The 19518-nt window shown below is 38.6% G+C and overlaps 1 protein-coding gene across 4 annotated transcripts in view; it reads right to left on the reverse strand.

The window, feature by feature from the left end:
• Positions 1-3321: 3321 nt before the first annotated feature.
• The window catches only part of CPED1 (cadherin like and PC-esterase domain containing 1), a 141399-nt gene continuing 125202 nt past the window's right edge, over positions 3322-19518 (reverse strand). For 3 of the 4 annotated variants that reach the window (XM_038153053.1, XM_038153052.1, XM_038153054.1), the window contains exons 19-23: positions 10892-11112; positions 10529-10630; positions 10246-10333; positions 8271-8417; positions 3322-4774 (exon numbers count right to left, since the gene is read on the reverse strand). In XM_038153053.1, coding sequence (XP_038008981.1) covers positions 4547-4774; positions 8271-8417; positions 10246-10333; positions 10529-10630; positions 10892-11112 — 786 coding nt within the window. In that variant the 3' untranslated portion in view covers positions 3322-4546. Of the gene's footprint in view, positions 4775-8270; positions 8418-10245; positions 10334-10528; positions 10631-10891; positions 11113-18382; positions 18502-19518 lie in introns of those variants that run through there. The other variant, XR_005258830.1, reaches the window with a different exon arrangement.

Here is a 19518-nt window from a genome sequence, read left to right on the forward strand (position 1 = left end):
AAATGGGACAAGTCCATCACAACAGAACCTTGTGCTGCAGAAGACCCTGTTGTGACCCCATAGGCTCATGTTGACCATTGCAGTTAATGACCTGAGTAGTTTTCTAGGACACCTAGCTCCAGGTGCTGGCCTAGACTGATATGCAGCACTATTTTTAGTGCAATCTAATCAGAGGTGAGTAAGCCTAAAATGCACAGTGTCTTTTTACTGTGTAGTCAGAGCTCTTCTGTTCAATGGGTACTGTGAAGGTACCAGCAAATACTTCAGGATATGTACCAGCACCAATAAATATCTATGCCTGCATTTTACACAGACTGTTCTGGTGTTTGGAAGATTTTAACAGGTAAAGATGGCAGTGGAGTTTGAAAGATGGATTTTTGCTTGGTAAAGGCAAGCTCCATGAAGAGCTAAGTGCTAGTGAAAACTACTTAACACAATACAGCTGTTTTAAATTCACCAGAGAAAATCACTGCCCTAGGTAAGAGGCTTGCTCTACCCCTGCTGTATTCTAGTGCTTTTGGACTTGACAAAAATGTATTTTGAAAATTCAGACTGAATTTGCAATAATTATATCTCAGATTTTCAGAAGCTGCTAGTCTAACAAAACACAAATTTCTAAGGTCAACTAAAAGAGAGGCTGATGTGGAGTAGAGCAGGTGCAGATAGTCAGTGAGGTAAGACAAGCCAGATGCAAAGCTAGCAGGCAAACAAGAAGGTAAAACCATATTTTTCATGTGACCCTACAGAGACTTGTTTAGCAGTTTGGGCCCATGCCAAATAGTTCACTGCACCTCTAAAAATTGCTTTACTCTCAAAGAGTAATCTGAAGATCCCTGGACTGCAGTCAACTTAATATCACACATATCTGCATCTTCAAAGCATTCTCTTTGGCTCAACATAGCAACAGAATCATAACTATTAGTGGTTATTTCAACCTTGAGGTAATTTGATGCCTCGCTACCCCACCCACTAAGCAAATAAACTTACTTTGATGTCCCTTTAATGTGTCACAGAAGAGAAAAATAAAGGCCCTGTATTTAACAGTGTGAAAGAGATTATTCTAAAGATTATAATTTTTGAATTAATACCAAGACTAAATGTTGGATTTGTAATCCATTCTTTCAGCTCCCTGAAATCTGGCAACTCTGATGACAGAGAGGACTTCTCAAGGCATTTTCCTACAAAAAGGGAAACATTTTTTATTCCAAAGTCAGTCAGTTATTCCAAAGATATTTATTAAGATGGACTTGATCATGTTGGCCAGGTACCCTGCTCTAACCCAATTCCTTGTTCAACAACTGTTCAACATCTATGGAGTTATATGAGAGGTGAGGAGCTGCAACTCACTGACACTGGTAAATCGTGCTCCAGCTTCAGCTAAAGGCATGCAATAATAACTGGGACTACTCCTCTGTATAACAGAGTATTTATTTTGCAACACAGTTACATTCTTCCTCTGCCTGTAGCTTTAAGTATGCCCTAGTTCTGTTCTAAGCTCCACATGCTGCCAGGCAGATATTGAGAGGAAACCCTACTTCTCAGAGTTCTTGTTCCCCAGCCTAAATATTTCAATCCTACCACTAATTCCAGGGCCATTCATGTGTGTATTAGGAGGTGGAACTCAATCTGACAACTAGGTCCTTTGCTATTTTAATGATAAGTAATGGGACTAAGGTAGATATATGGACTATATGAACACTTTCATGTTTATTCAGGCAAAATGTCAGAGCAGATATAATAATTCTAGAGTAAACTGTAGATAGCAACATGTGCTCTCACTGGAATTCAAACACAGTAATCCTTTTATTGTCTTAATCCATAAATTTTAATGCATATGAGCAAGCAATCCTTGCATGTGAATCTCAACTCTCATCTTTCACATACATAGAGATACTAGATATATTTTAAAATTAAATAACAAAAATGTAGCTTAGTATCCTTTGTTTATTCCTATGACTATGTGGATCATACATAGTGTTGGAAACAGCTTATTCAAAGAACTCGTTTAAATAAAGATCGATTTGCAAATTGTACCAATGACTTTGTACAGACATATTAATGTACAGAACATGTAAAAAATAGAAAACACACAGGAAAACATACACTTAATACATTTGAAAAATATCAAGATTTGGAAAACATTAAGACATCTGGGTGTACAGCACATGTAAACCATTTTGTGGTGAAACCAGAACTGATGAATTGCACATTCACCGATATCCACTGCAGTATAACAAAGTCAGCTCTTTTCATCACTAAGCTGATGCTTCAGCAATCAGTTTTAGCTTAAAAAAACCATAAAAGCCCAGTTAATGGCTTAAAAACATTTGTGTACAGAACAATACCAGTAACAGCATGTGGATTTAAATGAGCTACAAAAAAATCTTATCAGAAGCAAAACTGTAACATACCTATCATTGATCATCTTAATACCAAAGACATCTGGCTGCATTTTGCATCTACTAATATTAATGATGATATTCTATCCTTCAGCTTTAAGGTTGTGCAGTTTTGGATTTCCACACTCAAGAGAATATATTACATCATTTGCATACAATGATGTTCTTTAGATAATCATATTGCTCAAAACCAAATGCTGATATTTTCAGTATTTTTGCACAGCTCCTGACCCATCTTTCATGTAGATCTCCATGCCAGGGAAATCTTTACATTGAAATTTGGGGATATTTGCTGTAAGCAATCAGCAGCATATTATACAGAAACAGATATAATCACACCATTCCACTAATTTTGTCATTATCTAAGTTAGGAGTATTTTCAATATAGTGAAAGGTGTCTTAAATTAGGTATGCCAGATCCTATTTTGGAGGATATTCTCTATACCTGGGATGCCAAACTCCATATTGCATGACAATTTCCTATTATAACTTTACATATCTTACCTGAAGAAGCACAAATCCACAAAACTACAGCTGGGCTCACAAACTGTGGATAGATACAGAGTCTTAGGCAAATGCTAAATGTTGTGTCATGAATTCCTAGCCCTACTTCTACCCAGGGCAGCCCCCCCGTGTGCTACTAAGGCAAATAAGATGATTAGTAGTTCCTTGCTATAATTTGTTTATTCCCTGACGTTGTTTGTGGCTTCCTTTCCCAAAGAAGAAGCTAGTGGAGGATTATATGTAAAATTGTGACAGGGAAGTGTGACACAGAATTCAGCAGATCCTTTGTTAGACTTGCACCTACCCGGTTAAAACACTCCTCTCCAATGCATGGTGGTAGAGTGGAGCCTTCATTGCCTGCTGTGTGAGTGGATGAATAAAATCCATAACTGGATAATTTTTAGGGGCAGCAGTCCTGTGAGTTGCCACTAACCTGTCACCTAGCTGCCAATCCTGGGCCGTGCACGGTTTCCCATTGGGCACCACAGCTGTGAATGAGTGGGCTGCCAGCACTGTGGGAGGGGACCAACACACAGCTTCTCCCTGGGGGGTCACCCACAGAAGGTCTGCAAACACTGGGGATGTAGCTGGACTACAGCATGAAACTGCAGTTCAGAGAAGGTCTGAACTGAAAGTGGCTGTCTGTGCCAAGCAAGTGATGCTGGCAGTATCTTCTGCTGCCATCACATCACACACTTATGATTGATAAATCACCAGATCCTGAAAATCTTATGTGTGCTTGAAAGGGGCATTTTTGTTATGTTTGTGGTACTGGCTTCATACATTGGCAAGTATTTTATAAAAAATCATTAAAGAAATGGCACTTCTGTGCAGGAAGAATACTTGATTGGCTTACAGGCCAAGGTAGACACTGAAGCACTTATCTAAGCATTCTTCCTGCATATGGACACTCTCCTAAACTGGGACTATAAATAAATTTATGTTAACAAATTCACTATATTTACATGTTACTTTGAGACAGTTTCAATCAGTCTCAAGTACAGGTAATCTATCTCCCTATTAGCTTCAGAATATGCAAAAAAATAGAGTAGATATCTGTTCCATCTAAAATACAAAGAAGAAATGTGTTTTCACTAAAAACACTAGAGTTCAAAACTCAGCATCACCAAATGCTAATAGACATTTTCAGATTCTATAAACCAAGTGTCTGAACAGCAAAGGTTTAATATGGAAGGGAAACCTGTCCACATAAAATAAAACTCTTTCAAACGGAATGTAGTCAGTTTCTAAATACATTCAAATATTACAGTGTCTCTATAAATAGATAACGAGATAGTGCTGAAGACCTAAAGCAGCCCTTTCCAAATGTTCAAGTGAATATATAGGTCTCTTTTTGCTATCAATAATACACACTTGCTTGGACTACAGCTGTTCTAGTCTTTGGCAACAGTTCAAGTAACTTCCCCTCTTCTCTCCTTTGCAACTCTCCATCTTCCACTTTCACACAAGAGTCACCAGGGCATGTCTTAATTTCATAAGGTTTTTGGGAAAATACCACATGTCCCAAACTCTCTTTGTATGTATGCAGTCAGTCAAGGAAGCATATCTTAATCCACCATGGTCCTTCAACTGTCCCTCAGGCAGTGGCACTTCTTTAGTCTCGGTGCTACATCCAAGAGAGGCTATGTGCTGACAAACTCCCTCTTACTTGCACAGAGCCTGCTGAGAAGGATTTCAGAATAAACTTGATTTATTGGACCTCGGACATGATACGGGGACTGAGAATTTGTTGCATAGTCCTGCAGTTGTGATGGTTTGCTTTGACTGCTGAAATATTTCCCCAGCGTATAGTGCCCCGATAACGTCATTGTTATGTGTGGCCTTTCTTCAGAGGGATTGGATTTCACCACCTGCAAAAGAAATGACATATGTGAGTGCTTTCTGCCTGCACCTAGAAAGACAGACTCACAGCTGTGTGTGCAGAAATGCTGAGGCAGTTGTCCATGATACAGGTCCTGATACTCTTTGAGCTGCAAGTTGCTCATAAACATTTTTAATGGCCAACTTGTTATGTTGCAAACTAAATAAAAAGCAAGATCTTAATTTTTGAAATCTACATTCATAGGCCCATTATACTCAGTCGTTTGACTTTGTAATGCCTTTGTGTATTAGACTCTGTTGCCTTCATCAGAGACAATTTACCCAAAATGAAACTCACGACTGCTCCAAATTGCAGAAAGGTTTAAATCTTGGTCTGATACCAAGCACTTGAGGCACATATAACATGTCTCAGCTATGAGCCCTGTGAGAATGCCTCATTCTGACATCTTGATGCAAACCTGGCCCAGTCTCAAACTGAGATGAAAACCCTTGTGTCTTGTGTTTCTTCAAGAAGGGACTTATGGAGCAATTTAACATCCCTCTCCACAGGACACCACATGGACAGAACCACAACATGATTCAACAACTTAGTGTTGAAGAATGCTTCACCTCAGCCCCTGAAATATGTATAAAGCTCTGGGATTATCGTGTTCAACGTGTATGCAATAAAACTGTGTTCATGGGACTAACAAGTGAGAAAGTGAAAGGTATGGCTGTCAGGATTTTTAGCACTGGGGGAGCAGCTGTAAGAGAGACAGAATTTTAGAACCTTGCACATATGCAGGACGGAAGACCTCAGCCCAGGCAGTGGCAAACCCAGAGAATGCAGAAAAGGGGGTCAATTTATTTTTAAAATAGTAGATGTATGCTGACTTAATAGCTCTGGTGCCTATCAGTTTTCCTGCTGTATCAATCACAGCAGACACTTGAAAATGCAGAATTCATTTATTAATGCACATATTTATGCAGAAGCATGTTAGCTTTTAAAAATATAATGTATATTTACTGTCACTGAACAATCAGAATCAACACTCATATGCGGTGAAGCTCATAATAAATGAAATAAATCATACAAAATTAGGTGTGAGTGAAGAAATAACGTGTGTAAAGGCTTGAAAGACTGAGCAGACAGACTTTGAGGGAGCTGGCAGAACTGAAAACAGACCAGGAATTACCCATGTAGAAAATTAATATATCCTCTGATCAATTTCATACAGCTAAGCCAAGGGCTATTATTTATTTTCATGCAATTACTGTAGGTTCATTTTTCTAAATTAGTGCCTTAGATCTTACAATTATTTCAAAATGATGCCACCTTGAACCAATCACCCAAACTGCATTCCTGTTAGGCATAATCTCCCAGGAATGCAATCTAATGTTCACCCAGCACCAGCAGCCAGCCACCTATTAAGATACAAAAATCCCAAGGTTGTTAATTTCTGTGTAGTGATTGTTATTTCACTGCCATTAAAATAGGAAATCAATCTGAATTTAAAAATAGCTTCTGTAATATTTGTATAGTGCTGACCAATGTCCGTAAGCATTTTCAAAGAATGAGGTAGATAAAAAAATCGAGTTCTCATGTGTGCATAGAACTAGAATTATGTTGGGCAGTAAGTGCCAGAGTTATGCAAGAGATTTTGTCCCAGCTCAGTATAATCCCTTTGAAAAGCCAGATCCTTTAGAAATCTGAGCAAAGACCGTAGAGTCTACAGAGATGGAGATTTCTATGCTGTCAGGGTCACCTGAGACCCTCTGAAATGGGTTGGTGGAACTCAATTCTTCAGGCCATTCAGAAGAAATGGCTTTCTCTTCAGCCAGTTAGTGGGAGCTAAATGAGAACTGCTGAAGGCATTTCAATTCTTGTTTTCTGACTGCACAGAATGGACAGTCCTCCATTCCTGCACAGCCATGATGTCATTTACACAGGGGTGCCATCTTCTGATACTTCAGGAATGTCAGTTTTTAGGAGAAAGAAAGTGAAAGTACAGAGCACAAGATTTAATCTAGCTCATCTGGTTTCAGAAAACATGGAAAGTGCTGGAGTTTCACACAGTGTTCTTGGCTCTGCTCTTGGGGGCAAAATGTCATTTTCCTGGTGTAAACTGCTTCAGCACCTAATGAAACTCCACTTGCCAGGATGCAGAAATAAGCTGATGACAAAACTATTAAAACTAATGAAGTATCAAAAGAACTCGAGGACTTTCTTTTTGCTTTCCTCAAGGATCAAGTCTGGTTTCTGGTGCATGACGGATTCCACTGGGCATATCTATGGCTCTTTCAGGTACAATGGCCTCTCAAGCCTCATTAATAACAGCTCTGTGAGCCAAATTCTCTCCTGATCCTCCCAGAAACACATGCTCTGTTGAGATTCCTTCAGCAGAGAAGCAAGACCAAATCTGCACATGAGCTCATACAAAATGATGGAGCAGTACATGAAAAATGCTGATGACTGATCACGCCCTGCTGTTTTCTCCACCGAGTTCCATACAAAGCATTTGAAATATTTAATTTTGAAGCTCTCTGTTTCACTCACAAGATCTGTGGAAATGGCAAACATCAGCACTGACCCACAAAAACATCAGCATTTGGGCTCTAGATAAAAAAGGGTCAATACAACTGTATGGGTAAAAAGGAGGGAAGCATTTGCTCCATGGGACTATTTATCAATCACACAAATATCTACTCTGTGACTTACTCCCTCTTTTCCAGCTTCATTTGGACTGAGCTATGTTTGTGCCTCTCAAGTATGGAGCAGAGTGGATTAGAGGACTGGTTGACTAAGCATACCTGCTGGTGCTGGCCCCAAAGCAGGGTAGAGGCCATGGCACTGGCCTGAAAACATGTGAGCTGCCCTGGAGCCTGAAGTGGAAACTGTGTGGCTGATGGGTGGCACATGAGCTCCTGTGAGTCTGATACCACTCCCAAAAATATTCTATAGATTTCAGTCAAGAAAGCAGGACTACCAGTGTGAGGGAGAACAATCAGTCTTCATTTCTGTTTGTACAGTGGATCATTGCAACTATTCCAGATTATTTTTTCTCAGACATAGGAAAAGAGATATATAGCAGTAAGATTGGTTCTTCAATTTTAAGCTCCATTTTAATTGTACTTATGGTTTGATGTGAGTGTGCTGAGCTGTTCAGTTAGGAATACATCAGTCAAAAACTCATGAGACTGAGAAAAAAGAGAAACTGAGTCCATGCAGGAGCAGCAGAGATATGTAACACATAACAAATAATACAAAAACCAGGAAACTGCAACATCCTTTTATATGTGTTACCTTTGCAGAAGGGTATGTTCATTTTTATTTCACCACTCGAGCAGTTCAGCATGTCCTTGGGTGGCCTTGCACTGGGAGCAGTGATGGACAAGTGCCACCATGCAAACTGCTTTCCCTACGACTTGTATTCAGGCCTAACTTTGAGTGACAGATGCTGACCTCACCATGTACCTTCTTGTTTCTAAGATCTAACAGTTAAAATATCTTAAATACCTGGGAATGATATAAGTGTAAACTATTACCTCATGGAAATGGCAGCCACACTTCCCTTGCAGGAACTCTTTGTAGCGTCCCATGGTGATGACAAAGGTGTCAACCACTTCATAGCCCAAATTTTTTGCTGTATCCAGAATAATCAAGTTTTCATTCCACAAGTTTTGCACTTCTGCCTGCATTCCAGATAAAATGTTGCAATGTCTTGTCAGAAGGACTGTTTAAAGGTTATTGTGTCACGGAAAAAAATAGCAAAACTGCATTTTGAATAAGCAATTACATTATACTACAGACATGAATTACTATAAATTCACTCTCAAAAAAGCTACTACTCCAAGACTGATGTAAGGGTTTTTTCAGAAATTACAATTACTTTTCAGTAGATGTGCAGCTTCCTTTATAAGAAGATTTCATGATTGTTTAAAATATAATTATTGGGTAATGGTTTTTAACATGTACTTCACTAATATGAGGTGTAATTCAGAAAAAAATTCCAATTATAAAGTTTGTCTGTAACAAATGGTGAAAATGCTCCTTCAAAGAAAAATTCAGCTTCAAATCAAATTCATTGAGGCAGTTGCTTAAAAGCAACTATAGGGTCATAGGCATCTTAAATATGGTTATACTGAAGAACAGATTATTATTTCTGAGTATACTTCAGGAAGACCAAGAAAAAAAGTTAACCATAAAGTTGGCAAGATAGTGAATTTGACACGGCAGACAAAAGGCCTTTGAGAATAGCTGGAGTAATCCTGAAACCTAGAGCATACAAACCACATGGGTAATATGGCATATGATTCCAATATTGAAAGGGAAAAGAATGCTGGTTATGCACTGTAGCTGATTTCTGGAATTTTGTAAATTTAGTGGAGAAGAAAAATTCTTGGGAAGCCTTTAATATTCTGTCCTTGCCTCACATGCCCTGGATTGAAACTCTCCATCCTAGGATTGAACTTTGCTAGAAACTATGATGGCAACTTTGAAAATGTTTCTTCATGTTGATGACAATAATTTCCTTACTTTATTCTATTTAGGTCCTCCAGATAAGTTAAGAAAATTGTTTGAATCAATAAGAAGACATTCATTAGAGACAAGGCAGATAGGCAGTACCAACTTAGACAGAAAGAATGGGTAAAATCAGACAGGGCAGGCTCTGTAGCAAAGAGAAGGGTGAGAGTAGCAGGAAGTCACACGCTGAATACAGCAGTGTGTTATGGTTGCAAATAGACATTGCTGCTAGTCCCCAGCACTCAAGGAGTGCTGTAATCTGTGAAAGGCAGTAATTTTCTCTTTTCAACACCTGGGAATAGCTTGAGCATTACACACAGCACTGGTAGGGATCATTTCCTCCATTCTGCCTTCCAGTGCTTCTCATCCATGCATTTTGTGTGTGTTCAATAGAGAATCACTGTCCAAGTTGTAAATAAAATTGAGTGAATTGAGTGAGTCACACAGTGCATTGAAATGTGCACATTTGTTACTCTGAGAGTCTTGGATATGATTTAAACTGACTGTAACATCTCATTAACATGCAAATAACAGGCTGGATTCACCAGTACATTCCAGCTGCTCTGTAATGTTCTGGCTTCACAGGTGGGTTAAGATAGATTTATTGAGTTGTGCAAGCCAGACAAGTGAATTGAATCCAGCAGTAACCATGGAGGAAGCCTGGGGAGGGCCTGTGTGCAATGTAGTATGAGGAGCAATCTGCTTATCCCCAGAATGATCTCTCAATTTTGGCAGCAGGATTCATGTTGGAGCTTCTGGTTCTTGAGACAGGTGAACAAACATGGCATCTCATGGCTCTCTGATTGCAGTAGAATCCATGAAATGTGGAAATTGGTTTGAATCCCTATCAAGCAGTATGAGCAAATACAAACATTAATCTTCCTTTGATCCACTTAAAATGTGCTCAGCAGACAGCATATTTTGACCAGACAGCAAAATTAATGATGAAATGACAAGTCTTCCATGAAAATGCACTCAAAATGTACTGTAGCTTACCTGTGACAGAGAATGGATTCCATCCACTGGAAGGTGAAAGCCCATCCCTATGGATTTGACAATTACCAGGATATTTGATAGATTTTCCCTGTTTTGCAAATTGAAAAAAACAAACAAGTACACACTTTTTACTTAAGAGACACATCAAGAGACAATGCATGTTTTATTTTTTTCAAAGTCACTTAAATACATGCCCGTGAAAAGTTTGTATTTAAATTTTTTTTGTTGTTTCTCATAATTTATCATATCAAAAGTTGGAATATCACCAAGTACATAACATTACCTGTTCAACACCTTTTGGATGATTTGCAGGTGATTGGAATTAAGCCACTGAACACCACCTACAATTAATACGGTCTGGTCTGTGTTCTCCAGGGGACGTGATCTGAAACCCAGAAAAGAAAAACATCACATGTTGCTTTAAACAGATGGCAAACATTTTAACTACATTGCTTTGCATTTCACTGAACTGTATCTGGCACCCTGATCAGAGGCCTGATGTAATTTTCAGCTATTTTTTAACCACACAATATGATCTGTGCGCCTTATGTTTTATTGTTTACCGACTTTAAGTGTAAAACGTGTTAAACACATTTGTGACTAGAACAATAATGCAAACAAGGGAGATACAGAGTTTGTGCCATACCTCTGCAGCAGCTGTTCCAGTGCTTTCTCAAAAGTCGGTCTCTGGTTTGCATTCATCCAAAACTGGGGGTAGTAGGAGTAACTGATAAATGTTTTCCCCTCATTGATATTGTGATAACATTTAACATCATGAGTCTTCTGCCATTCCTGAAGAGTCTTATTCACTCTTTCAATTAGATAATACATCATCCCTCTGTTAGTTGAGTCACCTATAAAAAGAATCTTCAGATGGAAAAGGTATGACTTAGAAATTGCACAATCCAGAAACCAAAAGCTAAGAAAATAATGCAGCTTGTTGGGAGGTTTTTAAATGCTTCTTTATAATGTTCCAGAAATATCTTCGTGAACAGCCAGTACCCCGGCATCTTAATATTAGATTTGTCCTTTAGCAAAAGCTGTGTGATTTGATTAATAAAAAGCTATATTAAATACAAATGGTACAGGTTATATATGGCTATAGCTGCAAAATTGGCCCTGAATCATTCATCCTTGGTGATAATTTCTTTTGCTTAAGTTTATATTTACTTTTAATTGCTAGTACACAATGGCTCTCATGATTGCTTGCAGCTTCCTGATTTTTTTCCTCCAGTTTCCCATGTGGTTTACTCCTGCAGAGTGAGTACTGGTCTTCTATAAATGGCATTCATTAGAATTTGCACCAAAGTAGCACACACACCCCCCCACACCCGACGAAGGATGCTGCCCTATTTGTAGAGAAATGGTCTTTCTGCAGGTTCAAAGGGGAAAGAAAAGGGGGTTATTTGGATAGAGGATAATCTGAATAGAGTCCTTTCATGTGTGATGTGACCACCAGAAAGCATCATGGCCTGAAGGGAGTTAGAAATCCTGCCAGGATGATTGATGTATGTTAAGTATAGCAGTCTCTGCTCAGCTACCCTGAACTTGCAAATGAATAAAGTCAAATTTGGGTCTGCTCCTACTCATTCTGTAGATTCCTCTGAAAAAACAAACATATCTATATGGGGAGACCACAAAACCTAGTGTTGTGGTAATTTTTTAATGCTGTTGCCCGATTTTGAATGGATAGGACTAGCATTTCCTACTGACGAAGTAGATAATAGAAGAAAAGTCCAAAGAGTAGGAGAACCCAGGTTCACTGTGGTTTGCCAATGAAACAGTGTGCAGAATCAATTACCCCAATCAGCTCAGCCAGAAATCCAAAATGAGGAGCAAACATGTAAAACTGGGATTAAGAAACCCCACAGAGTAATCACACAGTAACAGCCCTGTTCTCTGCACAGAAGTACTTAGCTTCTCCTACCTCCTCTGGCACTCAGATAGTTGGCATTCTGCAAGTTGGGATTTTCTTGTTTAATTTCTTAATTTGATTTGCAGTTTGATGTTTTACCACTTCCACCTTGACTGTTTGATTATGCAAATAAAATTCAGACTGCACAAGATGGCATGTTTAAGGATATACTTCCAGAGTTTTTTTAGAGATTTTATGTGGTACAGGCATTTGGGACTACACTCTTCTAACACATCTATCTATCTATCTATCTATTCCCTTCAGGAATGTCACAGTTTTGAAAACTGATTCCACTTCCCACGATTAACCTATTGTGATTAAAAATAAGGAACAACAGCGTACCAATGATACTTCCCACAGAAGAGAAGGAATTTCAGATGAGTCTACTCTCATCTGATGTTAGGGCCAAGAACGTGCAGGACAGTGCCTTCAATTTCCCATGCCTTGCCCATTGTGGGCTGCAGAGAAGCCGTTGATAGATTATGTGTGGCAGCAAACAAATTAAAACTAGCACTGAGCTCACAGAGGCTCTTTTAACTCCTGTCCTGGACCTCTCAAAGCCTCTTCATAGAGGAAATTCTTAAACAGCTGCTGTTCATGTTTGTATTGCACAAGCATTTATCTCACTCAAGGGGGTTTCCAGCTTTCCACATTGTGACAGAAGAAACCTCTTTAAATCAAGCATAACATAACTCACAGAAGTCAAGGATCCTTGGATCCATGGAAGGACTGGTTGGATATTCTCTCTTTCCCTCTCTGACAGACACACACATGCATAAAATTATTTACGATTAGGAAGACAGTCCATGCTTAAAATATGTCCTAATTCTAAAGTAGGTTAACTGGAGGTTTTAAGCAACAATTCTTTAGGTTGCAAAATCTCTTGATTCTCCAGCCTGTCTATATCCATGACAATTTAATCTCCATTTCATAAGCCCATCACTGTAGTATCTTGATGCATATCTATTTAAACAGTAGTTCTCAGATATTCACAGGCAAGGACATCATGAGCTTGTAATGTGGGTGAGAACATTTCTGTAAAAACCCAACACATCATTAGTAGAATAACAAACAGGCCCTACCAACTTGCACACATACAGCAGTTGGTAGAACACACAAGACTGCTTCTCTTCTACTTCTAATATCATATGACACCATTTTGTTATCACAGCACATGGAATTGCAAAGAAGCATATTCAGCTATTAATGACATGAAATTGGTAGATGGGACACTTTTATCTTGTTCTCGTGTGACTAGAATTCTCATCATAATTTTCTCCTAATTATATTTGATCTAATCTCAGCTACTGATTTAAAATAGCAGGACAACTTCAATGGGAAAAAAAAGAAGAAAAGAACCATGGCCAGTGTCAATGAACAGGATGCACAGATGTCTTTTTTTCCAACATTACGCATTCACTAGCAAGGGAGGTGGGAAGAGTCATGCCAAACATTTCCTAAGTCTCAAACACTTCAGAGCATCAAAGATTAGGATCTCTTTTCCATTTTTTTTTTTTTGTTATGTCAAAATTAGAGCAAAACACATACACACATCCCAGTCCACACAATTACATGATTTAGCATTTTAGGGCTTTGCAATTTTTCTATACCTACATAGGTACAAACAATGGACCCATGAATGAATTTTCAAGTCTGCCCTGGGTACTTTTCTGGCCAGGTCTGGAGATGGAAGGGCACTACGTGCAGTCATTAGTAAACCCCTACCAGAAGAAAAAAGTTAGTTACAATCATATCTTAAAATGGCAGCTCTGGTCTGGAAATGCCTTGATGGTGAGCACCATATGAAAATATCAGGTGGGCTGTAGCATATTACTATTGTCTTTGTCCTGGTGTTCTGAGAATGTGAAATAGGTGACAGGAGTCAGAGCAGATTCCTTTAGAGCAATTAGTGTAACTAGATGAAACAGACAGCTGTTAAGGCCCTGACATACTTCTTCAAAGACCATCACAAGATTGATGAGACTGCACTCAGCCTGTTTCCAAATCAGGAATGAGAAAGACAGCAATATCACACTGGGTAAGAAGACAGGTTGTAGCACTAGGGAAATGAGCCTAGACTTTTAGAAAAAGGTCTGCTAAGAGAATAGTCAAGGCTTGTTGCAAGTGGGAAAGAAAGAAATGAGCCAAAGTGGACTTGTACAGAAAGACAGATCAAAAGGGTAGGTCATCCTTAAAGATGTCAGTCAATTACAGTAACCAGATTAGCTTACAGTCATGAAGTCTTTGATTGTTCAAGTAGGTATGAGCCATATCAGGACGGTATCACTGGCATCAGGTAAATTTGTTTAACTCTGTCTTCCACAGTAAAATCACAGTTTTTTTGAAAGGTATGAAAACTAGGGCTGCAGTATGTGAAACCTATGGTCCCTGCCCTCTAGCTCTGAGATAGAGCTCTAAAGTCTGCAGTCATCCTCTGCAGACTGTGTGCTGGGATTTTGAAGGGAATGCTCTCTCAAAAGTCTAAAGAAGATCTCAGATAGAAAGATAGGTGTGGGTTTCTTGGGCTGGTGGATGCTTAGCATATCGCCGGCACATCTGCATACACACTGCATCCATTCATTAAGATTGGGTCTGTATCCAACCATCTGCTTCTAACCATTGGTTCAACCATAATGTGAGATGTGTAAATCCTGGAAAAAACCCCAAATTCTTCTTTTTCTTCTCCTCAAAAGAAAAAAAAATGAAGTGGACAAAGAGGAAATCTGTAGGTAATCTTATCCTCTTTTCAAACTGCTCCTGTGCAGAGCTGGCCAAATACATTTTGTTGTGGTATGCAGGCCATGAGAAAGCATTCTGCATCTTTCAAAGTCCACCTTTTGCAAGTCAGCTTCATTTTTAGCAAATTCTTGGAGGAATCAAAGGCTAAAATAAGTAGTGTTTAGCCTGAGGAAGAAAACCTATGTCCTTCAACTAACCCAAGAGCTCTGAAGAATTAAAATAATCTCTCAATGTAATTGAATGTATGGTAACTAAACCCACATTTATTTCTATACAGTTAGATGAACTCATTGTAGTTACATGTGCCATGTAGTATTTAATATGTTTCAAACAAAAGGCTCCAGGGATGATTCTGTATTTATCTCTATGATAATAATGAGGAATGTGATGGCTTAGGCATGTAGAGTAAGCCATATCTCTCTTTTTTTACAAGTCTGGCACAAGACTTAGTCATGTACTGTTCAAGTTGATGGGGCAGTTGTCTGCAGGATGACTAAATGATCAAACATAAGGTTATAATTTTACCATACAAAGAACAACACTTCCACACAGACAGATGTTTTCACTGTCTTCTGTTGCAAATATTTTGTGTGAAAAATTCCATTATAGCTTAAAGGCTTTGAAAGATTGTGTAAGCATTCACTTCTTAACCAGACCTATCATTAAAAATTAACCACACTTGGGAAATTTAAACACCTGTAAGTTCAAAACACTACTTAACTCTAAAATATTATTAAGAAATCATAAGTTAAAATTCCTGTTTTAACAGCTGAATTTTAAGTACTTCAGCAAATATTGCCTTTTCATATTTCCTGTTCTTAATTACACATGACTCAATGGTATTTTATTATATGTCTAAACTCTGGTTAGTATTTCTTAATGATAAGCAAAATATATATCCCTTCTGCTATTGAGACCAACTTTCTATATACTGCTAATTGGATAAATAATAACCTGTTAGAACCCATTTTTAAAAGTACAAAATCAATCTTGTACAAAAATCAAAGCATTATCTTAATACATTTGTATATGTCTTACAGTAAAAAGTCATTAATCACAGCTACAGAGAATTTTTTTGAGCCAACATAGTACAGATATAATATTTTATTATGATGTTTAATATTTTATTATGATGAACAATTTATTTGATCCAATTAGGACATGTATATGGAGTTCCCTAAGAATGAGACAGTCAGCATCTTATTACCCTTAAAGTGGAAGAGAAAAAAGACTGCTGATATTAAAAGTGGACTGAAAGAAAATCTACTCAGCCAGAACAACCTTAACATCAGCACTTGAACATTTTCCTGTTTACTATGTATGAAATACAAACATATGACTGACTATTCTTGCTAACACATCATAAAGCAAAAAAAAAGGCCTCATAAAACTGTTTCTGTGCTGGTACATATTTTCTCATGTCTCCATCATCTTGAGTGTTATTGTTTCACTACAGGTGGTCTCATGTTTTTATGAAACCAAGTGTCCTGGTTTTGGGTGGGATATAACTAATTTTTTTCCTGGTAGCTGGTACAGTGCTGATGCTTGGATTCAGGATAAGAATAATGTTGGTTACACACTGAGGGTTTCATGTTGCTGAGCAGCACTCACACTGAGTCAGGGACTTTTCAGCTTCTCTTTCTTCCCTGCCAGAGGGGAGGATGGCACAGGAAGCTGGGAGTGGACACAGCCAGGACAGCTGACCCCAGCTGGCCAAAGGGATATTTCAAACCATATGGCATCATGCTAAAAACTGGGAGGAATTGGTTGGGGGGGCAGCAGCTGTGCTCTGGGATGGGATAGGATGGGCATCAGTGGGTGTTGAGAAATTGTGCTGTGCATTACTTTGCTTATTATTATTATTATTATTATTATTATTATTATTACTACTATTTTCCCTTCATCTTCCATTCTACTAAAACTGTCCTTTTCTGAATCCACAAGTTTATCTATTTTCTGATTGTCTGCCTTATCCCTGTGGGCAAGTGAGTGAACGGCTGAGTGGTGTTCTGCTGCCTGCCAGGTTAAACCAAAACACACAGAAATAACTTAGTTGAAACAGTTTTATATGCACACAAACTAAAATAGCAGTTAATGATGATGTGAAATCAATTGGAACTCATAGCCAGGGAAATGGATTTCGGTTACAGAGAAAGATTAGAAAGCTCAGATGAGCTTTGGAAAACAAATCAATTTTAATATAAGAAATAAAAGTGGCCTGTAGTTAGAAATGAAATTAGAAAGCATTTTTGAAGGCTTAATTATGATGCAGGTAGGAAAGAAGTGCTCTGTTTGGATGACCATAAATATATTTCAGAAACATTGACAAATGAATACAAGAAATTACTGATCAAGAGAGATCTGCTGCCATTGTTCTATGAAACACAAGAAAAATAGAAAGGTTGCACTTGATCTTCCATATGCTGCATTTCAGTCAAAAAGAGCATCTACTTTACATCTTAATTCATCACTTGATGAAGTGAACACAAGTCAGGAACCCAGCATAGCACTGGTTAATTGTTGCATGTTTCCCTTCACATTCATTAAAAATAGAAATATAAGTAGGCTTTTTTTCATCTTTTTTTTCTCCCTTCTAAAACTAATAGAAAAGCACATGGAAACAGCCTCCAGATAACAAAGTTGAAATCTGACAATGATATAGAGATTAACACCTCCTATTTAAATTAAAAGACGTAATCACAGACTTAATGCTGTTTATGTCTTAGCATGATCATAGAATCATGGAATGGTTTTGATTGGAAGGGGCTTTTAAGATCATCTAGTTCCAACACCCTGATTTGTGCAGGGAACCTTCTAGTAGTCCAGATTGCTCAGAACCCCATCCTGCCTGGAACTGAGGATGGCAAGTTCACAGCTTCTCTGGGCAACCTCTGCCAGAGCCTCACAATCCTTAAAGAATTTCTTCCCGATATCTAAACCCTCTCTCAGCTCAAGGCCATTCCCCCTTGTCCTATCACTACATGCCCTTGTAAAAAGGTCCCTCTCTGTCTCTCTGCTAGATTCCTTTCAGATACTGGAAGGCTGTTCTAAAGTCTCTCCAGAGCCTTCTCTACTCCTGACTAAAGAGCCCCAACTCTCAGAGCCTGTCTTCATAGGAGAGGTGCTCCAGCCTAGTGATCCACTCATGGGCCCTCCTCTGGACTCATTCTCAGTCAGCATTTTTCTTTTGCTGATGACCCCCGAGCTGGACACAGGGGTGTCCAGGCTGGATCTCAGCAGAGCAGAGGGAGAAAACTACTTCCTTCAGCCTGCTGCTCACACTGCTTCTGATGTAGCCCAGGGCATGGTTGGCTTTCTGTGTTGGGAGTGCACACTACCATGTCATGTTGAGTTTTTTGCCCACAAACACCCCAGAGCTGCATTCAGTCCATTCTTTGCCCAGCCTGTTTTTGTGATTGGGATTGTCCCGACGCAGGTGCAGGACCTTGCACTTGGCCTTGTTGAACTTCATGAGGTTCACAGAGGTCCACCTTTCAAGCCTGTCAAGGTCCCTCTGGATGGCATCCCTTCTCTTCAGCAAGTCAACTGTACCACACAGCTTGGTGCTGTCAGCAAACTTGCTGAGGGCGCACTCGATTCCTCTGTCCATGCAAAAGGCAAAGATGTCCTGTGTAAGGGATTTTTAACTCCAGAGACCAAAGCTACACAAGCTGAATTTTCAAAATCCCTGAATAAAGAGGGTTAGTTGAGCCCATTTTGAGTGGACACATAAATGAGTTCTGTTGTTCTTAGCTAACTTCAACAAACAATATAAATCAAACAGCATTCCAGATCACCTCAATGTCCTCACTTGGGTTAATGATTTTTGCCCTTTTATTTGGCACTCATGCTTTTTTTTGACATCTGCTTTTGTTTCCAGCATTGAAACCTTCTGCTTATTTTATTATGGAAACTATGATATCTTCAGTTTGAGATGTCAGTGATCTCAGTAGTACTTAGAGACAAGGTATATAATAAATCAAAACTAAAATCACAATTGAGAATATATAAATATTTATAGATGGTTATGAAAAGTTCTTTTAAAATTAACATGTATTTGTTCCCAAGAATTCTATCTTCCAGGTTGCTCAAACCTATATAACACAGACAAGAGTCTTTTTCATTGACCAAATGAAAAAAATCTTTTTCTATTACATCGGTTGGGCAGTGCAAAGTAATTCCAAATTTTGACTTATCAAAGGCAGAATCAGGAAGATTCTGCCCAGAAGGGAACCATTTTTTATTCATCTGACTTTGGTAGGAAGAAAGCCTCTCTTAGTTCTTGAGTTGTATTGACACAAAGGAGTTGATCCAGGCTCTACATTTATTAATTTGGTAAAAGAAGCAAAAATGCTATTTCAAAATTTCAGACAAAACTAGAATCACTACAAAGTTATGACAAAAATAACATCTGAGAGAAAGAGATAGGAGAAATATACCAAAAGGGGAACATGCTTTAGAGTGATGACTTTAAAAGAATAAACCAATTCAATGTACATTTGTGCAAAGGTAACAGAGGTAATTCAGCAGATTTCTACAGAGCAGCAAAGGTTATCAGACAGTGTCAGGAGACTTCTGTAAAAGATGCAGAATAGGGAACTAGTGCTATTAGTTGCAGA

Source organism: Motacilla alba, chromosome 1A, assembly GCF_015832195.1.
Source record: "Motacilla alba alba isolate MOTALB_02 chromosome 1A, Motacilla_alba_V1.0_pri, whole genome shotgun sequence".
Taxonomy (NCBI): domain Eukaryota; kingdom Metazoa; phylum Chordata; class Aves; order Passeriformes; family Motacillidae; genus Motacilla; species Motacilla alba.